General features: G+C 39.8%; 1 protein-coding gene across 4 annotated transcripts in view; it reads right to left on the bottom strand.

Moving 5' to 3' along the window:
- LOC124953028 (protein dachsous) overlaps positions 1–21,141 on the bottom strand; it is a 296,657-nt gene that overhangs the window by 30,061 nt on the left and 245,455 nt on the right. For 2 of the 4 annotated variants that reach the window (XM_047503820.1, XM_047503822.1), the window contains exons 2-3: positions 18,255–18,435; positions 12,712–13,212 (exon numbers count right to left, since the gene is read on the bottom strand). In XM_047503820.1, the coding sequence (XP_047359776.1) occupies positions 12,712–13,212; positions 18,255–18,435 (682 nt within the window). The remainder of the gene's footprint in view (positions 1–12,711; positions 13,213–18,254; positions 18,436–21,141) is intronic. The other 2 variants (XM_047503821.1, XM_047503823.1) reach the window with 1 other exon arrangement.

Here is a 21,141-nt window from a genome sequence, read left to right as displayed (position 1 = left end):
ATCGTTTTTCCAACACCATCAGTGCATAGAATCGATCTGTTGGGACTAACGAGCGATCGAGCTTATCGTTGAATTGCTATACGTAGTGAGTTTGCGCGAAATCCGCTAGAAGGGCTTGATCGAACGAATAATGATGATTCCTGGTCATCGGAAGGCGAAGAGAATTTTCTGTCTCTCTTTCTTTCTTCATGTCTCCCGAGGGTCTCCTTCTTCTCATCAGGGTGCCATCGTGGGTGTAACGAAGACAAATCGCTCGTGTATTTGATTAATACGCTGGATCCTTTCTCCCGAATATCTCGGTCTCTCTCTCTCTCTCTCTCTCTCTCTCTCTCTCTCTTTCTCTTTCTCTTTCTCTTTCTGAGAGACCGATGAGCATTCGTGAGGCGAATCGAGAGCGAGTTTTTGCTAGCACCTTGCTCGACAAGAGAAAGAAAGCCACTACAACGTACTCATTACTTATTCTCGCCCTTTCACAACTTGGCTAAACAATGTTCCCTTAACCCTCTTTGCTATTATTCATGGATATTCGTCATGGGGATGTAAAAATGAAAGTGATTTAAAAATAAAAAATAAAAGTCTACGTGTTAAAATTTATTAAAATATTAAATTACAATTATAACGTTATAATAATGACAAATATTAAATGTAAAAATATTTTCGATTGATTTCTATTGTCTTGTAATAATTAAATTAATATCAAATATTCAAAACTCATATATTTAATATAGAAACAATCCTCAACGATTAGTAACATAATGCCGGAACTTAAGTATATAGTCTGTTTCGATCGGAGTTCTCTTTCCTTATTTACTACCATCTTCATCCTCTTTCTCTTTTACAAAGTCTCTCGTTAGCCCTAGCCGTGTCTCTCGCAGCCGACGTCGTGCCAATCTTTTTTATTCAACCCCCTCTTTTCTTTATCTCTCTCTCTCTCTCTCTCTCTCTCTCTGTCTTTCTCTCCTTCTTCTTGTCTCCGTTCTCTTCTTTCTCTTTCTCTCTTTCTCAATCGCGCAAATGGAATCCATTTCTAGTTCCTTGACTCCCTACCTATTTCTCTCTCCCTTTGTACCTACTTCTCTCTCTCTCTCTCTCTCTCTCTCTGTCTCCTTCTCCCCCTCTTTTTCTCCCTTCTCGTTCAACGTATAACTCTTTCTCCTTTCAGATACCTTGCTCGCCTCGTTCTCACGTGTACGACGCACTACTCTTCTCTCTTTCTCTTTCTTACTCGACGATGTCGGTCGGGAAAGACAGGGGACGTGGAAGACTCTGCAAGGGTCCTTGCGGTAGTACGTTATTGATTATTTATTTTTGTTCTATAGTCTTCACGTGAGTCCACTAGAGGCCACCCTTCTCGTCGACGATCACCATGGGCGTCGAGGTTAAAAATTCTGATACTACCTTTTGCCAGATCGTAGTAATTTAAAATAATACGGCTCAATCCTATAATTGTATGTAACTTTTTTGTATATGCCAATTGCTTTTTTGGTTGATCAAGATCAACGTCTAATCAAGATCTAACGTGCAACAGTATCCATTTAGATAAATGAAGATAAGAAGATCACAAGAAAACCGAAAAGTCCATACGCGAAAAGCTGCTCTCCTCGGATCGGACCGTGAGATCTCTTTCTTTGTTTTTCTATCTCTCGAAATCGATTTTTCTTTTTCCCATAACAAGAGTATCGAGCATGTATCGAGCTCGTCTTCCTTCGGCGCCCATGAGTTCTGTTACTCTTGCGTTCGCCGCATCGAGCGTAGATCGGAAAACACGTCGAGTGAGTTTGCAAGGATCGAGAGGAAGAGAGAAAGAGTAGCCTGGTTACTCGGTAGCTACGAGTTCGATCCCGTCGTCGATCTTGGTAAAAAGTTTCTAATTGGTACCGAGTGGTTATATTGAAATCAAGGCGTCGTCCGTTCGACCGGTGGTAAACTGGTTGAAATCATTCGAATGATCACGACGAATGATCTATCCCAGCTTCTCTTCTCTTTTTTTGTTTTTTTTTTTTGTTTTTTTTTTTTTTTTCATTTCTTTTCCTTTTCTTTTTCTTTCCCATTTTTTTACTCTTTCCTTTTGCGAGACCGCCGCAGTTTAGACCTCGAATTAGATCGTTCCTTTTGGCACTAGGAAGAACGAAGAGGATGAAAGAAAGAGTGAGAGGAAGAATGTGGAGGGATCGTAAATCGTAAGAGCGCGTTGTACGTCGTCGTTCAGGCTCGTATTTGTCACGGGCTTTAAGCCGTTCCTTCCATCGGCATTACTCGACGACGAGCGCTTATCCTTTATTGTCGCTTCTCGTGTTTCAGAAGCGCCGATCGGAATAATAAACCGGTCGAAACGTTTATCTTTTAATAAAGCACTTCTCCACTTCTTTCTCATTCTTATTTCTTTTCTTTCCAATCGTCTCTTTATCTATTCCAGAACGATCAGCCGTGAATCCTCCCGAAGAAATCGACTTTATCTAAAATGATCCTTTTGACAGAGATGTTCCATTAATCGACCATCACGATGCGATATCTATCGTCAATTTTAATATCCCAAATATATTTATCGTCTTGCAGAAAATATCATAAGATTTACCTTAAACGTTTCTTGTCTGACAATTAATTGCAAAGGAAAAGGAAGAAATAATAAAGAACCATGGATTCCGTTTAACGAAATAGTTTCAATAAAATCTGTGAAATATACCGAGAAAAATAATGATGGATCAGTAAGATCCGTATCGAATGCGGTGCTCCCTTTTGCATTCCTTCTTTCTCTACTCTCTCTCTCTCTCTCTCTCACTCTTTCTCTCTGGTAGTCGGGGACGTCGGAGCTCCTTTTATTTTGCTAATTAACTCGTAACGGGCCATCCCATGGACCGAGGTCGACTCGGTGGCCGGTCGTTCTTTCAGGGGCGGCGTCGTCATCACACTGGCTCCCCAACGACGAGAGTCGCGCATTTACGATCGTTCAGGAAAAGGTCGTAATCGCCTACGGTAAATACTTTGTCGCCTGGCCATCTTAACCACCAACACCATGAACATTTTCATCGGCATCATCGTGCTACCCTATCGACGATGAAAGAAGAAAAAGAGAAAAATAAAAAGAAGGGAAAGGAAGAGGAAGAGCCACGGGGGGGAGTCCATTTTGCGAAGCCGTAACCCGCCGAATTACGAGCCATACCGCTCTAAATATGGGGATCGGCCTCTTTCTCTCGCTGCCTCCGCTCCTTTTCTCCCACTTTTTTTTCTTATCCTCTTTCTTTTCTTTTTCTTCAGTTTAACACACGCGTGCTCGGCGGCCAGCGCGATCGATTATTCCCGCACGGAGGAATCGTGGAATGTCCCAAGTCGGGTTTTCGGTCCTACGACGACGACGACGACGACGAAAGGAACTCTGGAACGTTTGCATAAATCCGTGGATTTTTAATTGGACCGGTAGGCACGGTTATAGCGCTGATCGCGATAGGCACGATCACGTGAAAACGATATCCACTCTCTCTTTCTTTTCTTGCTTTCCTCTATTCCTCTCTCTCTCTCTCTCTCTCTCTCTCTCTCTCTCTCTCTCTCTCTCTCTCTCTCTTGCCTCTCCCTTTCCCTCTCGTTTCAGAATTTGCACAGTTGTGGACAAGAGAAAAATTTACTTTCTCGTTCGTTAATTAACGTACGATGCACGAGCTAATTGCATGTACAAGTATCTTTCGATATTGATTTTTCTTCGTTCAACGTCGAATTGCGTAAGATCGTGATTAGTAATTAGGTTTAATACAATCGACAATTATTCTCGCCAATAGAATTGGGTGTGTGGACAATTGATTTCGTAAAAGCGATTGATACTAATTCGTATTTAAAACTAAAATCAATGTAGTTATTAAATCGGCCAATAGAAGGGGAAATTGTTTTATATGGGAGGGAGTTAGCCTGATCTTGTCTCGTAAAGCCTCCTAGCGTCTATGTGCCACGACACGTCAATATATATTCCTTAAACGAATCGACGTAGGATTGAAATGTGAGGAGAGGGTCGCGAGTCGGCTCGGAGAAAGCCGGATAGGCTCGAGAAGGAGAAGAAGACTCCAGTGAGAAGGGAGGGGAAAGAAAGAGAGATAGAAGAGAAACGAGACCCCCGTCAACGACAACGTTCCTTTACTCGCGATATCGCTTCTTCATCGCATTCATCGCGTTGCTCGACTCAACCGCGATCATGGGCTAATCATCATTATTTAATTACGAGATTGTTTTTCCCTACGTGGCGAAGAGTGTCGCCTCGTCATTCGAAGGGAGCGTGCTTTGAAAAACTCACCCGTGTTTTCTGTATTCGAGTAAATTTGAAAAATTGCTTCACGTCCCGTACATATATATATATATATATATATATATATATATATTTGGACGTATGTATATATGTACCATACGTACGTACGGATGTAGGAATGTTTTTAATTTTCTTTTCAGAAATAAAAAGAGAAATGAAAAGGGACAGAAGTGGAGGGGGCGGGAGGGTTTCCTGCTGTAACCACGGTCAAAAGCGTTCCATATAACGCGATCACAAACACGAACGAAATTGTCTTAAAACGATGTAGGATTTGTGCAAGCGTGCATCGGAGTGCACAATAGTGCAAGAAATGTACGCTCGCATTGGAGATCGGTAAACAAACGAATAGGGCTTCGTACATGCGTAAGACGTCCTGGAGTAGGACGCGGCTAAATGGTCGGCTGTGTTCGCTCGAGAAAAAGGAGAAGAAGGAGTAGAAGGAAGAAGAAAGAGAGAGAGAGAGAGAGAGAACGGAAGAGAGTCTCTAGCAAGACGCTGCACCGCAAGAAAGACAAGACAATGGACGGCGACAATAAGGCTGCTGGGCATCCAACGACGCGAAAATAAATTAAAATGATGCTCGACATTAGCTAGCGCGAGCCTACCACCGACGATCTACTACTATACCTTCGCGGGAAGGATTTCTTTGCTACACGCTCAAAACTCTTCGTACATGGCTCGGCGACGTTGTCTTACCAACTTGGGGCCTCCTAGGATTCACAAACCTATTCGACGTGTATTCTTAACAACGGGATGAATAATACTCATATCCTCTGGCATTGTTATTAATTTATAAATATTCTAATTGTGAAACGCGAACGTACGCTTTAAAGTTTATCGATTGAAATTAAATTCGTTCAATTCGAAGTATCATCGAAGTATTTCGAACGGTTCACCTCAATTACAAGAAAAAGCAAACCGCGTGAAAACGTTCAACGATCTCGACGAGTTATCTTCCTCTTTCCCCGCGAGGGAACAATCTCATCTAGTATTACCCTGTGGTAATTCTCCCTCGTCGAAATTCCAAAGTGAGGCACGAGCGTAGAGAGAGAAAGAGAGAAAAAGAGAGAGAGAGAGAGAGAGAGAGAGAGAGAGAGAGAGGTGGGATCGAAGCGGTGCAAGATATCCGATAGGAAGATAGAAAGAGAAGGGAAGAGAGAAATGCATCAGTGTGAGGAGAAAGATGTACATGTAGCTATATATGCGCACCGTTAGTAAGATAGGGAGAAAGAGAGAAAGAGAGAGAGAAAGAGATAGAGAGTAAGAGGGACGGAGAATGTCTGTGCTAGCGGCGATGGTAAACGGCGATAACGAGGCGCGAGATAAGGGTCGAAGAGGTGCATCATATACGAAAGAAGGAGGGAAGAAGGGAGAAAGGAAGGGAAAGGGAGAGAGAGAGAGAGAGCCGGTCTATCGTTGGCCTTTTACAACATCTAGGATCGCGGCATATGCACCGTATCTTTGGCGTATCTATACACATATACAAACACATACTATTATACTCTCACACATATATTATACTCTCACACATATATTATACTCTCACATGCACGTGGATTTACGTCGTAAAAGTAGCCGTGATTTCTGCACGCTCGAGCGTACTTTTTTCGTCGTAGCCACTGCGGTAGTACAAGGCGAATCTTCCAATAACCAGCGATCGTGCTATTGGTATACGTGTATATGTGTAAGTGTATACGTGCGAGGGAGAGAAACGCTTCGTATACGGTCCAGACGAGATACCGAGGCGTACCGAGGTGCGCGCGCTTCGGTATATCTTACGAGCATCTAAGGATTCCACCGATTCACCGATGTACTCGGTTTTTGATTTTTCCTTCCCCGAGAGCCCAGATCTCACGTTGTTACCTTTTTCAAATCGATCGTCGCTTCCTCTTATACTTTTCCACGTATTCTTTTTTATGTTTCTTTTTTTGTTTTTTTTTCTCCCTCTACCCTCCCCTTACCCTACCCCCATAATCTTCAGAAACATCTCGTTCGATCTATTTTGAAATTTTGGTTGGACAAAAATGTTCTATTTATAAGTATTGCACCGGGAATGAATTCAATGTGCTGAATAAAATCTGATAATGATGTGATAAAGTACGGTAGAAGATACGGGAAAAGATTTGAGATGAGTTCTCGAAGCAGAAAGACCAACCACCAAGGTCCAGCGTCGCGGTACTTTGCCGAGATGCCACGAGGTCGTCCCTCTCGAGCGGAGAGAGAACGATTTGCATCAGGCAATAAACAGCCGCTGTCGAAAATGATATAAACGGGTGCTGAGGCCCGCCGAGCGAAACCAACTGAGATTATCATACGTGCTCCGAGCTTCTTTTACTCTCCCTTCTATCCTCACCCTTTTTGTCCTCGTCTAATCTTTTCTCTTGGCGATGTTAATACGTGAGGAAAAGGAATAACGAAAGATAGTTTCTTGATCCTAATTGAACTTGTATCGATTCATAAAATACTAAAGTGAATAAAAACGTAAGGATATTTAGGTATGTGCGTATAAAAAAAAAAAAAAGTTTTTAAACGTAGAATATATTATCCTTTTTACTATAGCAGGAAACTTAATGGACATGAACTCGAACGAATTACGAGACGTACCGATCGTTAACGATATCCTCGATTATGTAATTTCTCTCTAATTAATAGAGTACGTTTACCTATACATTACATATAGGAATTCCAGAAAGTAATCGAAATACGCATGGTTAACAATCGAAAAGAAAGATAGTTATTGCTGATCGAATCTTATTCGATTTGTAACCTTTCTATATCGAAACGGTCCAATTTACTTTCCGAACGTGATGGTAATTGAATCGGTTTGATTCTATTTAAATTCTTTCCAGTTCAAATTCTATGTGCCGAAAGAGGATAGACATATATACATGAAAGAGAGAAAGAGGAAGAGGGTGGACAAAATTCCGGGAACGAAGTTACGCAAATCAGACCGCGAACATTCGTCGTTGCACGACTAAAAGAGAGAAACAGAGAAAGAGAGAGAGAGAGAGAGAGAGAGAGAGAGAAAGAGGAAAAGAAAAAGAAAAGAGACTCGTTGCTATCTCGAACCGCGGATCTTTCAGCACGGAACTCTTCGAGAGCTCTTTCGCTCGAGATGCAGAAAGTCGAGGATATTCAGCAAGGAGTTTCGTGGACTCAACCGAGAGACGACGGTCGCACGAAATTTGCAAGTCCGGTGAAAGCACGACGCTAATGTAAGATGGACAAGAATATTGCGATGAACGAGAACTTTGAAAGGAAATTGCATTCATATAATACGATCTTCTACGATAAGAATGTTTTTTACTGATAGGAATTTTAATAAAAAAAAAAAAAAAAACAATCGTACTCATTGGGATCTGTCAAACTTATATTTGTATAATCCACCTCGTTTAAACGATCATTTCCCGCAGAAGAAATTTAAAAATGGATTTTAATCGGCAATGAAAAACGTTGTTTGATCTTTATAGTGATCGTTAAAACGAACGAAAGGATATGTCGCGTATAAATAATTTCGAAGAGAGGAGACTCGATCGTCTGTCTCTTTTTTATCAGTACAAAAGAAATTCGATAAAAAAAGGATCTCGTTTTATCTCACTCCTTCTGATGGAAGACAGTAAGATGACGAGACTTAAGTACATCGGGTTAGAAGAGTAAAAAAGGATCGAGCTTTTACGAGATGCGATAAATAAATTAAATGTCTCTTGTCATGGAATTAAAATTATCTCGGAATATAAAACGGTGCTAATACAATCAGCATTAATCCAAAAGAAGGATCCAAGGTTCTGATCGTGTCGAAATAATTATCTCCGCCTAGCATTCTCTCAAACCCTTTTTCCTACTCCTCGTGTCGGCATGAACAACCAATTAGAGGAACGGAATCGCTTTCTGATAGATATATTTGTCGTTAATGTTATTGTTAGCGATCACGATCGATACGCAATCGGCTCGATCTACGAGATTTCAATTATATTACGACGTTTTCGCTATCGTGGAATTTACGAAGATACAAGAGAGAAAGATAATAACTGTGATCGAAGAATGAATATTCGAGTTGAGAAATTTCTATATCGAGCGCATGATCGTGAAAAAAGAAAAGGAACTTGTTCGTATTTGATTTTTTATTAATAGTACCGATGAATATTGCAAATCATAAGAATTTTTCTTTAACTTAAAACGAACCGGTTTTCCTTTTCCTTTTTTTTTTTTTTTTCTTTTTTTTTTCTCCTTTATGACGTACGATATGAAACGTTCACACTTGCACATTGTTTACAAAAATAAACGAGATTAAAGTCGAAATTTCTTTCACGAAAGGAATCGTCAAGTTTCACATCGGCAATCCCTCGTATCTCATTCCACGTCGAGAAAGAGTAGGAGGAGGAGGAGGAGAAGGAGGAGGAGGAGGAGGAGGAGGAGGAGGAGGAGAAGAGGGATCCAGTGAGGCTGAGGGACCTCAAAGGCGAACGGAGCGGCGATATTTAAAGCGTATGCAAAGAGTGCAGCTCCATAGCAGCTAGCAGTTCTCTCATGGTGGAAAGAGAGGGGCAAAAAGTCTTGGACAATGGCGGCTTACGTTCGGCTGCCCGGAATCCGACTCGCGACGATTTATGCGACCTCGACAACGACGACGACAACGACGACGACGACGACGACGACGACGACGACGAGGACGGTCCTGCACCTTCTTCTCATCTTATTCCTCTTTTCCGTCTACCCTTTTCAGCAGCACACGAGGCGCATTCTCTTGGGACGAAGAATCTCAGCCTCCGAAAAGTACGAAATACTGCCAGTTCGGATGGAATCTCTTGCCCTCGACGCTTGCCACCATTTTAACCAGTATTTTCGATTAGCTCGGGGAACTTTGAACACGAACGACCAAGACGGACGTAAAAGAGGATATTTTGCGAGGACTACTTTTATATCCTTTTTTCTTTTTTCTTTTTTCTTTTTTCCCTCCTCTTATTTCGAAGAAATAATGTGCGAAGTTAAAAGTACGATGAAAATGGAATGGATTTGAGATCGACTCTCTTCGACGAGACTTACGATCGTCACGGGAAAGTTCGTCGAAGCGAGAATACGAGTAGAGCGATCGTTATGCGATTACGTTATATCCTTAACGAAGACGCTTGTTACCGTCGTTATCGTACCTTCCGATGTACTCCGAAACGATTCGGAGAAAGGAGCCTCTCGTTGCTTTCGATTCGCACATCCGAGAGAAGAGACAAACTATCGTCGTGTACGTCCATATCGATCTTGTTTCGTGTCATGGGTGTCATGGGATTCGATCATGATTCCTTTTACTCGAGAACGTCAGAATTTCTTTATCGTATAAAATACTCTTCCGAGTGATTGAGATTTTTCTCTGATATTTTTCGAATAAACTGTACCAGGTATATTCTTCTCAGATAATAATCGGTCCGCGTAAAGAAACTATCGTATTTTCTCGCTATTTTTCGTGACCATTTAGAATTTCTGAGGAGTTAGGAGCGGCCGCTCGTTTCGAGGATAAGATAAGACTGGTCTCTCATCTACAACCGATCACGGACCGATCATTTTCTCTCTCTTCTTTCTCGAGGTGCTATAAACTCGGCCGTAAAATGAAAGCCGTTCCTCATTTTGTCGCGAGGTTTTATGGAAGGATACAGTATCCGGCATGTCCACCGTTCGAACGACGCACCCAATAAGGACTTCGTCTACTTCCAAGTGTTTTTAAGTATCGACCTCGAGGGGACAAGTATCGCCATCGGTTTTTCTCCATTTCTAGAATACCCTTTATTTTATTTTCTTCGTTAGTTGGTAGTCGAAACAATCGAATTGTTTCCCAATAATTTCAAGATGATTTAAATTATTCGATTTGAGCCTCGAAAACTTTGACCAATGATAATTCACCAAACAATATTCCTTTGTCCCTTATCCTATAGACTTTTCCCATTCCGTTCTTTCTCTTTCCTTTCATTTGGAGAACGAGTTCGTGTTCATTGGAACAGGTGTCGTAAAATGGGTGGGGAAAAGATTGGTGAGCATCGATGCGAAGCGGTGCGTCTGAGTATAGTGCCTTGTGCGCGAGTGCACAAACGTTCGCCGGCTCCCTTCAACTTTAATCTGATAATCTGATTGGCTGCTGTGTGTCAAATATTGCGAACTCGCACGCCGAGCCGCATCTTCTCGCACGAACAGGTTCTTGTACGGACGCGTGGCCCTCTTCTCCTTTCTCTCTCTCTCTCTCTCTCTCTCTCTCTCTCTCTCTCTCTCTCAGTGTGTGTCTCATCATCGGTAAAAATCGACGATTCGATCCAGAAGATATCAGCAACGGTGGATAAATGGAACGATCTTACTTAAATGGCAAGAGTTGAAGCGTTTCGGTAAAGAAAATGTAAATGTAACTTACTTTAGGTAGACGTGTTCGTTTCAATATGCATGAATTGCATTTTTCGAATAAACGTGCAAAAATTTCGTCATTAACGATACCAATGATCGTAACGTTACGTAAAATTCTTAAATAGAAGTAATTAAAAGGAAGCATTACTATAAAACTCGTTTTGAAAAGCACATTTCGTTATTAAATTGTGTTATATTTTCAATAAAAAAAAAAAAAGAAAGAGAAAGAGAGAGAGAGAGAGAGAAAGGAAGGTGAATAGTTCTTTCTCTCTTTCTCCTCTTTCGCAAAAGTATCCGCATTGATATGCAAGAGGTCTGCATATGCGGGCCATGGCGGTCGAACAATACGACCACCACCGGTAAGGCACCACCGTGTAAACTATCCACCATTGTCGGGACTATAATGTACTGTGAAGCCGTGCTCGATGCACGCCGAGACACTTTACACGGTGCACCGGGTATATGGCGCGGTGAGCGCAGGTCGTGACGCGCCGTATCTTGCATCGGATGTACCACCAGTGTGGAAACACGGATACGTACCTCTCATCCTCCCTCCTTTTACCTTTTACCTTTTCCTTTACGTACCTCACTCCCTATACCCTCCCCCTCCCCCCTCAGTTCTCCCCTCTTCCCCCTCCCCCATCTCCCACTACACCCGCTTTACGAATCCTACGTGATACATCAGTACGGACCAACTCATCTACTTATTCCTTATCTCTTTTGTCATCTTATTCTTTCTCCTAACTTATGAAATTATTTTCTATGAAAAATTTATCTCTATCTTCTTTCGATCCTAAATATTCGATCGATTTAAAACTCGAGTCAAGGCTATTTGTTCGTTACAAATCTATAACCCGTATGAACGAAATTAATCTGTTCGAGTTTGAAAATTAAGTAAAAAGAAAATCGTTGAGTCAGGCAATCCATCAGATCTTCTAAGTTAGTTGGTCGAAATAAAAAGAAAAGAAAATGAAAGAAAGAAAGAAAGGAAGAAAGAAAGAAAGAAAGAAAGAAAGAAAGAAAGAGATGCAGACCGACGTAGGTAGGACGACAATGCAAGCTTAAATTACTCGAATGGAAGTCAAAATGGGGTCGTTACCAATAAGGAAAACTGCGAATCCTGTGGGCACGATGCAAATACGAAGACCCGTGACGAGCATGGCGCGTTATCCTTACGACGCGTTCCACGTTGCTATCACGTTGAATAGATATTCTCGTATGATTTACATGCCGTTTGCTCATACCAAGACCTCTTCCCTCTCCTATCGTATCCATGTTATACAGTGAGGAGAACGAAGGAGAGGAAGAAGAGAAGAATATTCTCGAGCACAAGCTCGTTTTCCTACGATAGTGTATCGTGCTTTGCACGTGCTTGTAGGTATACCGAATCGCCACGTAGGCGTTCTCGCATCCTCCTCCTTCTCTTCCTCCTCCTCTTCCTCTTCATCGTTCTCGTCGCAGTCCTCTTCGTATCCTCTCTCGTGACGCGACTATGCTAACGCGGTAGCGCCGCGCGTGGAATACGTTTTCGTGGTATTTGCGAGACCTAGCTCGAGGAGAAGATGCTAACGCGCTTCTAAAACTTTTTAGATTACTTCTTTTATGAACGGAAAGTATTCTTGGATCTTCCCGATGACCCCCGGAGCTATGGCGATTACGAGAGGAAACTACTTGAGACGATGATCGCTCGAGTTACGTGCATAGCGCGCTGCATATTTTTTTTCTTTTCTTTTCTTTTTTTCTTTCTTTCTTTCTTTCTTTCTTTCTTTCTTTCTTTTACTCTTCAGATTTTATCTAAAATAACGGAGTATTAATCTTGAACGTACACGTGATTTGTTTAGAAACGCAATCAAAAGAGAAACGAACAAGTTTAACCATCTATAATATCACGTTACTTTAAAACTATATTTGTTAAATATGATTTCATTTCCTTGACAGAAAATTAATCACTGATAAAAACTTAATATATTTTAACTATATTTATAAGTTTCAGATTTGTTAAGGACAAATAAAAATGTATAAAAGGAGCATAGCGTTGAACGTACCTGGTAAAGATGACGTAGATACGGTGTCCTTGATACCTCCAACGACAGTATTTTGCGGTTGGTTTTCTTTAACGGAGAGAACGTAACGTGGTCTCTCGCAAGTCGCTATCCTGTGTCCTGGAAGGGACATCGTTATCCTAACTTCCGCATCGACGGTACTTTTCAAGCCAGCTGCATCAGTAGCCGTGATATTGAGTTGGTGCAAAGCCGATCTGGATAGAAGACTCGGCCTTGAAACATGAAGTTCACCTGTGTTTCGATCTATCCGAAATATTCCAGCTTCGTTACCGCTGGTTATTCTATAAGCAACTTGTCCAAATAATCCTGCATCGAGATCACTGGCTACTACCCTTAAAATTGGCCCTTGAAACGGTGCATCGCTTCTTAAAGTCACGTTATATTTCTGAGGTTCAAATATCGGACTATTGTCGTTCACATCGGTTATTTGTACGCGGACGATTGCTATTGTACTAAGACCACCTGAAATCAAAAAGAAAAATACTTTATTAATGGATATAATTAATATATCCATGTTTCGTTTAGAAGGATTTAGGAACGATTGGGATATATTATACATTCGGATATTACTTTGATACTCGCGAAACTGACCCTTTTAATTTCACGCAGCCAAACGCCGAGATGAGTCCATTTTCGTTGGTTTCTACAGGGAGAAGAATACGAAGACATCGACGGTTGATTTATATCGCCGATATTTAAACGCGGTGCTCAACTTCGGAATATTTAAAAACTCTGAATCATTCAGAGTTAAATTTAAAACGTTTATAAATTGTAAATCCTCGTGATCTTATATGTAATACATAATCATTGTACACGCAATGTCAATGACAAATGTAACTTAAATCAAACTATAGAATGAAGAAATTTTATAAAGGATATAATGGTTTCATGTTAGAGTTTTTAGCAACCTCTGAGCTTGTTCTACGCCCGCATTCGTTCGAACGTTTTACAAGGTAAGAAAATTTCATGCTCGGTACGAATGCGCCGAATTGTGCACGCACAAAGTTAAGAAGAGGAGAGGGAAGAAATACGAGTACGACAATGTCGAGAATAACTGCGGTGGGAGTTAAGTCTCGAAGATTTATGATGCCGGTGTCAATAAAGTCACCTCCAATGTCGTTGTGTCCGTGCTCGATGTACTCGCCTTGGAACTTGATACACCCCTGAGTCCTTCGAAAACACCTAACCATTCCCTTTTGCCGCCCTTTGATCCTACGTACGTTTGGGATTTGTAAAAAGATCTTGCGATTTTTTCAATTAACTGCATGAATGTATTATTACAAAATTCCAATCAAACCATTCGAAGTTTCATATTACAGATTAAATCCCACTAAACGTTAATTCACGTTATTTGTTCGAGCTTTATATTTTTTATTCTAAGAATTCGATGAAGGATCTCTCGCGCTTCGTTATTCGAGAGAATGCAAAGATTTGGTTGGTCTTTTTGCGAGCAAAAGCCAGCTTGTTTTCTTCTTTTTTTTTTTTTGTTTTGCCAGTAAAAGGTTCCCCACCCTGGTGAAGACACTGTGGTGGTCGAAGGTTCGAGGGACGAAAGGGAGAAGACTTGCCCGTTGACGCATGACTCCAATGACACTAGTACCTATAAATCTTCTCCCAGCTCGGAGCTCCTTCGAGCTCTCGAGTCCATACATTACTATGAGTTACGGGTGTAAACCGTTTAAACATCGGATTACCCGATTTACATACTGTCTTTTGATATTAACACTTACCCCTCTCCCTATTTCTCTCTCTCTCTCTCTCTCTTTCTCTCACACAGATATACATATATACACACATAAAAACATATACGTTTGTGCGACACTCTTCTTCTATAATCAGAAGATTCCATATTACGGTCAAAGCAATCGACCTATGATTATACGCTCGTGATAAGGATTATTTATCACTTTATATTTTATGCGACTGAGGTAATCCTCTTAATTGGATTAAGGAGACATTCTTAAGTTATCGTTTTCGATTAATCAAAACTGGTGGATCATTATCAACTTATGTTGTACAATTGGAAATATGATTTTCATTATCATTGAACGTCTTTCATTAAGATAAGATATTTCTTTTTTCCTTTTTTCTTTTTTTTTCTTTTCTTTTTTTTTTTTTTCTTTTTGTAAGCTTCTCTTCAATGGATTTTTTCCAACTGTCGAAGAAGAAGTAGTACTTATATGTAAATGTGATAGAGAAAGTGAGACGAAGGAAAAAAGTGGTCGGCTGATTGGACTCGAAAAAAGGTACGACGGTAGGCAGGATTCTAGTGATTTATGACGACTTTGCTCGAAGTAAATCTCGTAGTTTCGTTCTCTACGCCGACATTATTTGGCTCGATAAGAGGATTTCGATGTGAAGTGAAATAAACAGTAATCGCAAGGAACGAATATATGATTAAATAAAAGGAAAAAGAAAAAGAAAATATATATATATATATTCGAAAGGAAAAAAAAAGAAAAATCAACTATTCGCATGAAATTCGTTCGAGAATGTACATAATCGCATAACTTTCTTATCGAAAAATAACATGGATTGTTTCAAATATATTATTAACAAAATTAAGATTCGTATTTAATTTGTATAACATATAATTTTCATATAAATTCATTTTTTATTTATTTTTTATTTTGTTTTTTTTTTATTTTGTTATCCTTTCTTCTCTCTATTTTCTAACTTCAAACAAAGTAACACACTCCTCGAGGTGATCTTATAAGCGTGTGTACGATACTCCGATGGTGCGGATCTCAGCGCGTGATTCAAAGCAAGCTCGCTCGTAGGTAATAATTATCGATCACCACCGCGTATCCAACCGTTATCCTTCGCCATTAACGCGAGATACAAGACGAGACTCGGCTTCGACTTATCGTCGGCCTTTCCGCTCGATTATTGTCGAAGAAGCAATAGGTTAACTTTTCTAGTTCTCGTAATCTCGAGAACAACGATCTACGTTCATTTTTTCGACTGTTCATATCATATCCTTTAACTTCGAATATATATATATATATATATACACCTCCTTTGTTTAGAACCTTTATATCAGTAACATTAATTACCAGTCTTGCATCTCGTTTATATATACGGACTTTCAATTTCTCCTTATTGTATTATCTTTTAGATTAATAAATAAATAATAATATAATTTACATGATAGATAATATTAGTTCGAAAGAAAGTTTTAAAAAATTATTTACGACATATTGTTAAAATGATCTATGTTCGAAATTTATACTATTTTTAAAATTTCAGAAATATATCACTATGCAAATTAATGTAAGATAAAAACAGGTGCAATAATACCCTGACCTATTTAATTTCATTGGATAAACATTGACTTATATGAAATTCTAAAGTTTATAATCGAATAAATTTGATTAAGTACTATGACGAAAAACTACGAAATTTTTACGATCACAACAATTTGCAAAAAAAAAAAAAAAATATTTTCTCCCGTCGTTTTCGATAGAGATAGAATGTTTTAATATTTTATAGAATGTTTGAAAAGTTTTATAGAGATAAATGATGTCTTTTAAACATCTTTATGTAAAAACAAAAAAGAAATAAACAATTTAGAAAATTACACGATAAAACATTACATCCGATACGATTTTATATTTCTAAGATGGAAAATTTCTCTAATCTTTTTGCAAAAGCTACATATAGATTATAGATAATTCTACTATCAATGAACATTCCATCGGCAGAGAGGAATTGATGTGCATCAGTGTCTTACACCTTTTCGCATGTGTAGCTAAGAGCAAACAGGAGCATGAGCGATCGAAGAGAGAGAAGGAAAGGTAAGAAGAGTACACAGCATGAGACGGAAACGAGTAGTGGTAGTAGTGATAGTAGTAGTAGTAGTAGTAGTAATAGTAGTAGTAGTAGTAGTAGTAGTAGTAGTAGTAGTAGTAATAGTAGTAGTAGTGGTAGTAGTAGTAGTAGTAGTGAGTAGTGGTAGTAGAAGTAGTAATGTCTAGTAGTAGTAGTGTTGGTAAGTATACGTTGCTTCGTCAGTGGGTGATATAAATCACGCGAGAAGAAGCGCAGCCTCTGCACCGGTCCATTCCTCTCTCTCTCTCTCTCTCTCTCTCCCCCCCCCCTCTCGTTCTCTCTCTATATCTCTTTCTCCCCTCTACTTCTCTTTCTCGCGAAGAACGTTCCTACGCGCGACGAAGATCGCCGTCATATCCGGGCGCTTTTCTATTGTGTATCTCGTGTTCACCGGCACAAACTTCGATCTCCATGTGTGTGACATTACTAGTACTCGCGCGCGTGCACACGTCGGACAATCGTATCGATAACGAGCGACAATTACGGTACGAGCTACGAGTACATACATACGTGCCTATTTGCAAAACGGCGCGAAGTTGCGACAATGGGATACGTGCAGCTTCTTTCTCAGACTCTCCGTTTGTTCGTGTTCTGCTCTTTCTTTCTGTCCTTTCTCCTTCTTGGAACTAAACGCATACATTCACGTATACATATCGATACGTATAACGTTGATAGTTATGTAAAATCATTATTACATAAAGTGATAAGAAATAATAAATCGATAATTATTTATATAAAAATTCATAAATGATTCGATTCCATATATTCAATAATATCGTGGGTCTGGAAAAATAATTATATGTATTACGGATAGTTCGAATTAATTTATAAAATGAGAACTTGAATAGATATATTTCCCATAGATCCAATGTAACGAGGACGTATATAAAAGTTTTTTCTAATATTAACATTTTTTTCCTATTGAAATATTATATCATAAAAAAATATTGTTTTAATATTTTGGGATTATTAAAAGGAGAAATATTTGCAATTTAAAGTTTAGAAGATTAAAAGGAAAGGTTGTCGTTCTTACGTAGCGCCAGGACATCTTGCGATCAATGGGATCGACGGTAAGCTAAGCAGTACGTTTTCCCATAAGAAGAAGAAGAACGTATTCCATTGAAAATGTGTACAGAATTCAGCGGCGACATAAATCATAAAGCCTATTACAGGGCTACTAGATGTTGGCGCGGCGATAGCCACCTCTCACGCCTCGCTCCTTTTGCTCTTACGTATTCTCCTCCTTCTCTTCTTCTTATTCTTCTTCTTCTTCTTCGTTGCGTGTATTCTCCATATCCTTTTTCTCTGTCTTCCTCCCTCTCTTTCTCTTTGGTATCGGTGCGGCTCACCTGCCCGATCGCGTGTTCCCCGTGTGAGAGCACGCGGAGGAATAAAAGCTACATACGAGCATCAGGAAGAAAGCATTGTTCGCCCGCAGCGTTCAACGGCCAGGTCGCGTTCGCCTATTTTGGTTAGACACTCGGCAAACTTGCTCGCTTTGGAGCGCTAAAAGCGCTCGATAAATCGCTTAACAAATTGACAAGGCTTAACTGGGGTATGTCGCTCGTAAATTATCATGATAGGATTTAAACTTTCTAGGATATATAGTCCACGTCGATACTCATCTAAGTGACGTTCTTGAAATTTTTAATATCCGTAATGTAATAGTAAATATAAAATTTCTTAAAACTCACCTCTATCGGTGGCGATGACAGGAATCTCGAGGTAAGGAGCAGTTTCTCTGTCGAGCATTGCTCTCACGCAAATGTCTCCGGTATCACTACGTGCTTGAAGCAACTCGCTTTCCAATCTTCCGGCTGCCAAAGTATAATTCACCATCGCGTTTACTCCGCAATCCGGGTCGGTAGCTTGTACCTGAAATCAAAGAAAATAAATTGAATTAGCCGGTGTAATAAATATCAAAGTATTCGCGATTGAAGTCTATCATTTAAAATAAATGTAAATTAATAGCGTTGTAAAATGTTACCAATCTTCCTCTGACTTTTCTTTTCCTTAGTATACATCGTACAACAACGAGAAGGGGATGAGACAAAAGAAAGTAGTATGAGAGATGACGAAGAGAGCCGTGTCATCGGGAACCACCTTTCGAAGGTGGAGTCGTTCGAGTCGAAGTACTTCGTTTAATTTCTCTTAACGTTCCTGAAACGGGATACCTACAGGGCCCTTGCAGAGAGGTGGTCCATTCGTAATCTGGACCCGGTGACTAATTTGCGAGTGGCTCCTTTCGGTCTTCCTACCCCAAAAAAAAAAAAATATCTACCGCGCGAGACGTTACTGGACGGACGTGGAGGCGGTGATGGACGCCTCCGTTGCGTTCACCACCGCTCGTTTATTTATGCGAGGATTCATCGTCGACTCGAAGAAATCCGATGGAAGAGATCCTTTTGATTTCACAAAAATCCATACTTCTTTCTTTCCCGATTATAAGATTTACATATCGTTCGTTTATATAAACTTATTCGTAACTTTATTCGATTATCTATATCATTCATAAATTATAAAGATGCGATCTAAGAAAAAAAAAGAAAAAAAAAAAAAAAAAATAAAAGGTGAATTATCTACTTAGCTTGAGAGTATTAGAATCGATTCGAAGTGTGATTAAAAGGAAAACGTACGACGTACGAGACTGTAAATTTATCCAACCGAGACGTAATTTGTACGACGGTGGTAGTCCTCTCGTCTGCCGACGTAGAAGAAATCGAGCCTCGCAGAGAAAAAGGGTGGGAGAGGTAACATAAAAGATAGAAGAGAGAAACAAGTTGCTGAACGGTAATGAACCCCTTAACCTGAGCGAGTCGCCTTAATGACAGTTTAAAGTTTCTTCTCGCGTTCGAGATATCGCTAGTACGATCTAACTGCGATATTCTTGAGTACTCAGGATACGCCCTGAGTTGATACGAGAGCATCGAATCGCTTTCTTTCGATCTAATCGTGGATCGTACGTCGATGATCGATTACTTCGTTACGAGCTATCCAAAGAGAAAATAGGAATATCGCGACGTGAGGTCTCCTTCTCCTATGATAGATATTTCCTTTTATCGGTAAGAAAACAAAAAGAAGAAGAAGAAAAAAAAGGAAGAGAAAAAAAAAAAAGAAAAGAAAAAAAAAAAGAAAGAAATGTAAACGTTCGAAAGGAAATCAAACGAGTAAACATCTCGACCGATGAACTTTCCTTTTTAAAGAAATATTCTTGGTACGTTTCGAGAACGTAGATACGAGATACGATAAAATGTTGTAGAGGATCGAAGAATGTTATTTACCGGGGAAGAGGGGTAGTTACTAATGAATGCGATTGTGAGGATAACCTGTTTCGCGAAGGACGTCCTACTCCTTCGGCGTCTACGCCACTCTTACTGATCTTAGTGTCGTACTACTACTTGTGGAATGACAACACGTTAGTATTGTGTTTATTAAAACAACTCAAGCTTTAAGTTATCGTACGGCAATCTATTTCTAGAGTGAAAACTAACCGATGCAATCGTCGATATAATGAACATTGAATTGTTCGATTCGATTGTATATTGCGTTAGTATGAAATTGATTAGATGGAAAATAGATAAAGATACGATATAAAATGATTTGAGGATTATTATCAACGATGGATATAACATTATATTCTTGAGGAACTCGAAGCGTAATGAGTCGCATAGGTTTCGAAATGAACACTTGGGAAATAAGGCTTATACATGGCACTAAAGAACTTTCCGGCTAAGGGAACTTAGGTGCGTGAGAATCGTCGAGAGGGTGCGCGCGGAAAGAATGCGATTGCGATCTCGAGACGTAATTAAGGAGACCGTTCGTCGTCGAGAAAATTCTCGCGTCTCTTCTCTCTCGTGGGTGGGGCGATCTAATGGTAACCCTTTAGATAGACGAAGACAAAAGCATATAAATCTAACGATTACTTTGTGAAAAAGGAACGATTGCCGATCGAGATTCTTTTCTGCCTTACCATGGGAAATTATTGATTCTTCTCTTCGAGAAACGATTGGGATTCTAACGAGATACGAAAGTCTGAAGAGGCTCGTCGGAGAATGGGTCGAGGACCAACTGTTTAGAGAGGAAAGACGAACGGAATCAAAGAGGAGTTTCTTCCGAATACGTATAACGATCGTTGAGGGTTCTTAATTGGCTGATATCCTTTTATTTTTCTCTGTATTTGAAATAGATCGGTCGTATTCCCGACGTATACTCAGGTCTTCATCGACCTGATCGAAAGTTACATCTTCTAATACCAAATAAAATAGTAAAAAGAAAAAGCTTCTTAAAAGAATAACGTCTACCAAATATAATACATACAATATATATATATATATTATATCGAAATAAATATAATAACGAGAAAAAGTAATTATAACGTGCAATTGTGATAAAAGTATTAATTTCCGACTATTAGACAGATCGATCGATCTTCATGGAACGGACAACACATTTCTCGATTCGATTCAAAGTTCCAGCTTACACATAATAAAATTAAAGACTCCCTTTTCCTTTTCATAAATATGCATAAGTCCCAGACCATGCACATACAGACGCGTATACACGGGAGTATCGTGTACGGCA

The sequence above is a fragment of the Vespa velutina genome, chromosome 11, assembly GCF_912470025.1.
Source record: "Vespa velutina chromosome 11, iVesVel2.1, whole genome shotgun sequence".
NCBI classification, from domain to species: domain Eukaryota; kingdom Metazoa; phylum Arthropoda; class Insecta; order Hymenoptera; family Vespidae; genus Vespa; species Vespa velutina.
Note: the sequence above shows the minus strand (reverse complement) of the source record. Positions and strands in the feature narration are given on the sequence as shown.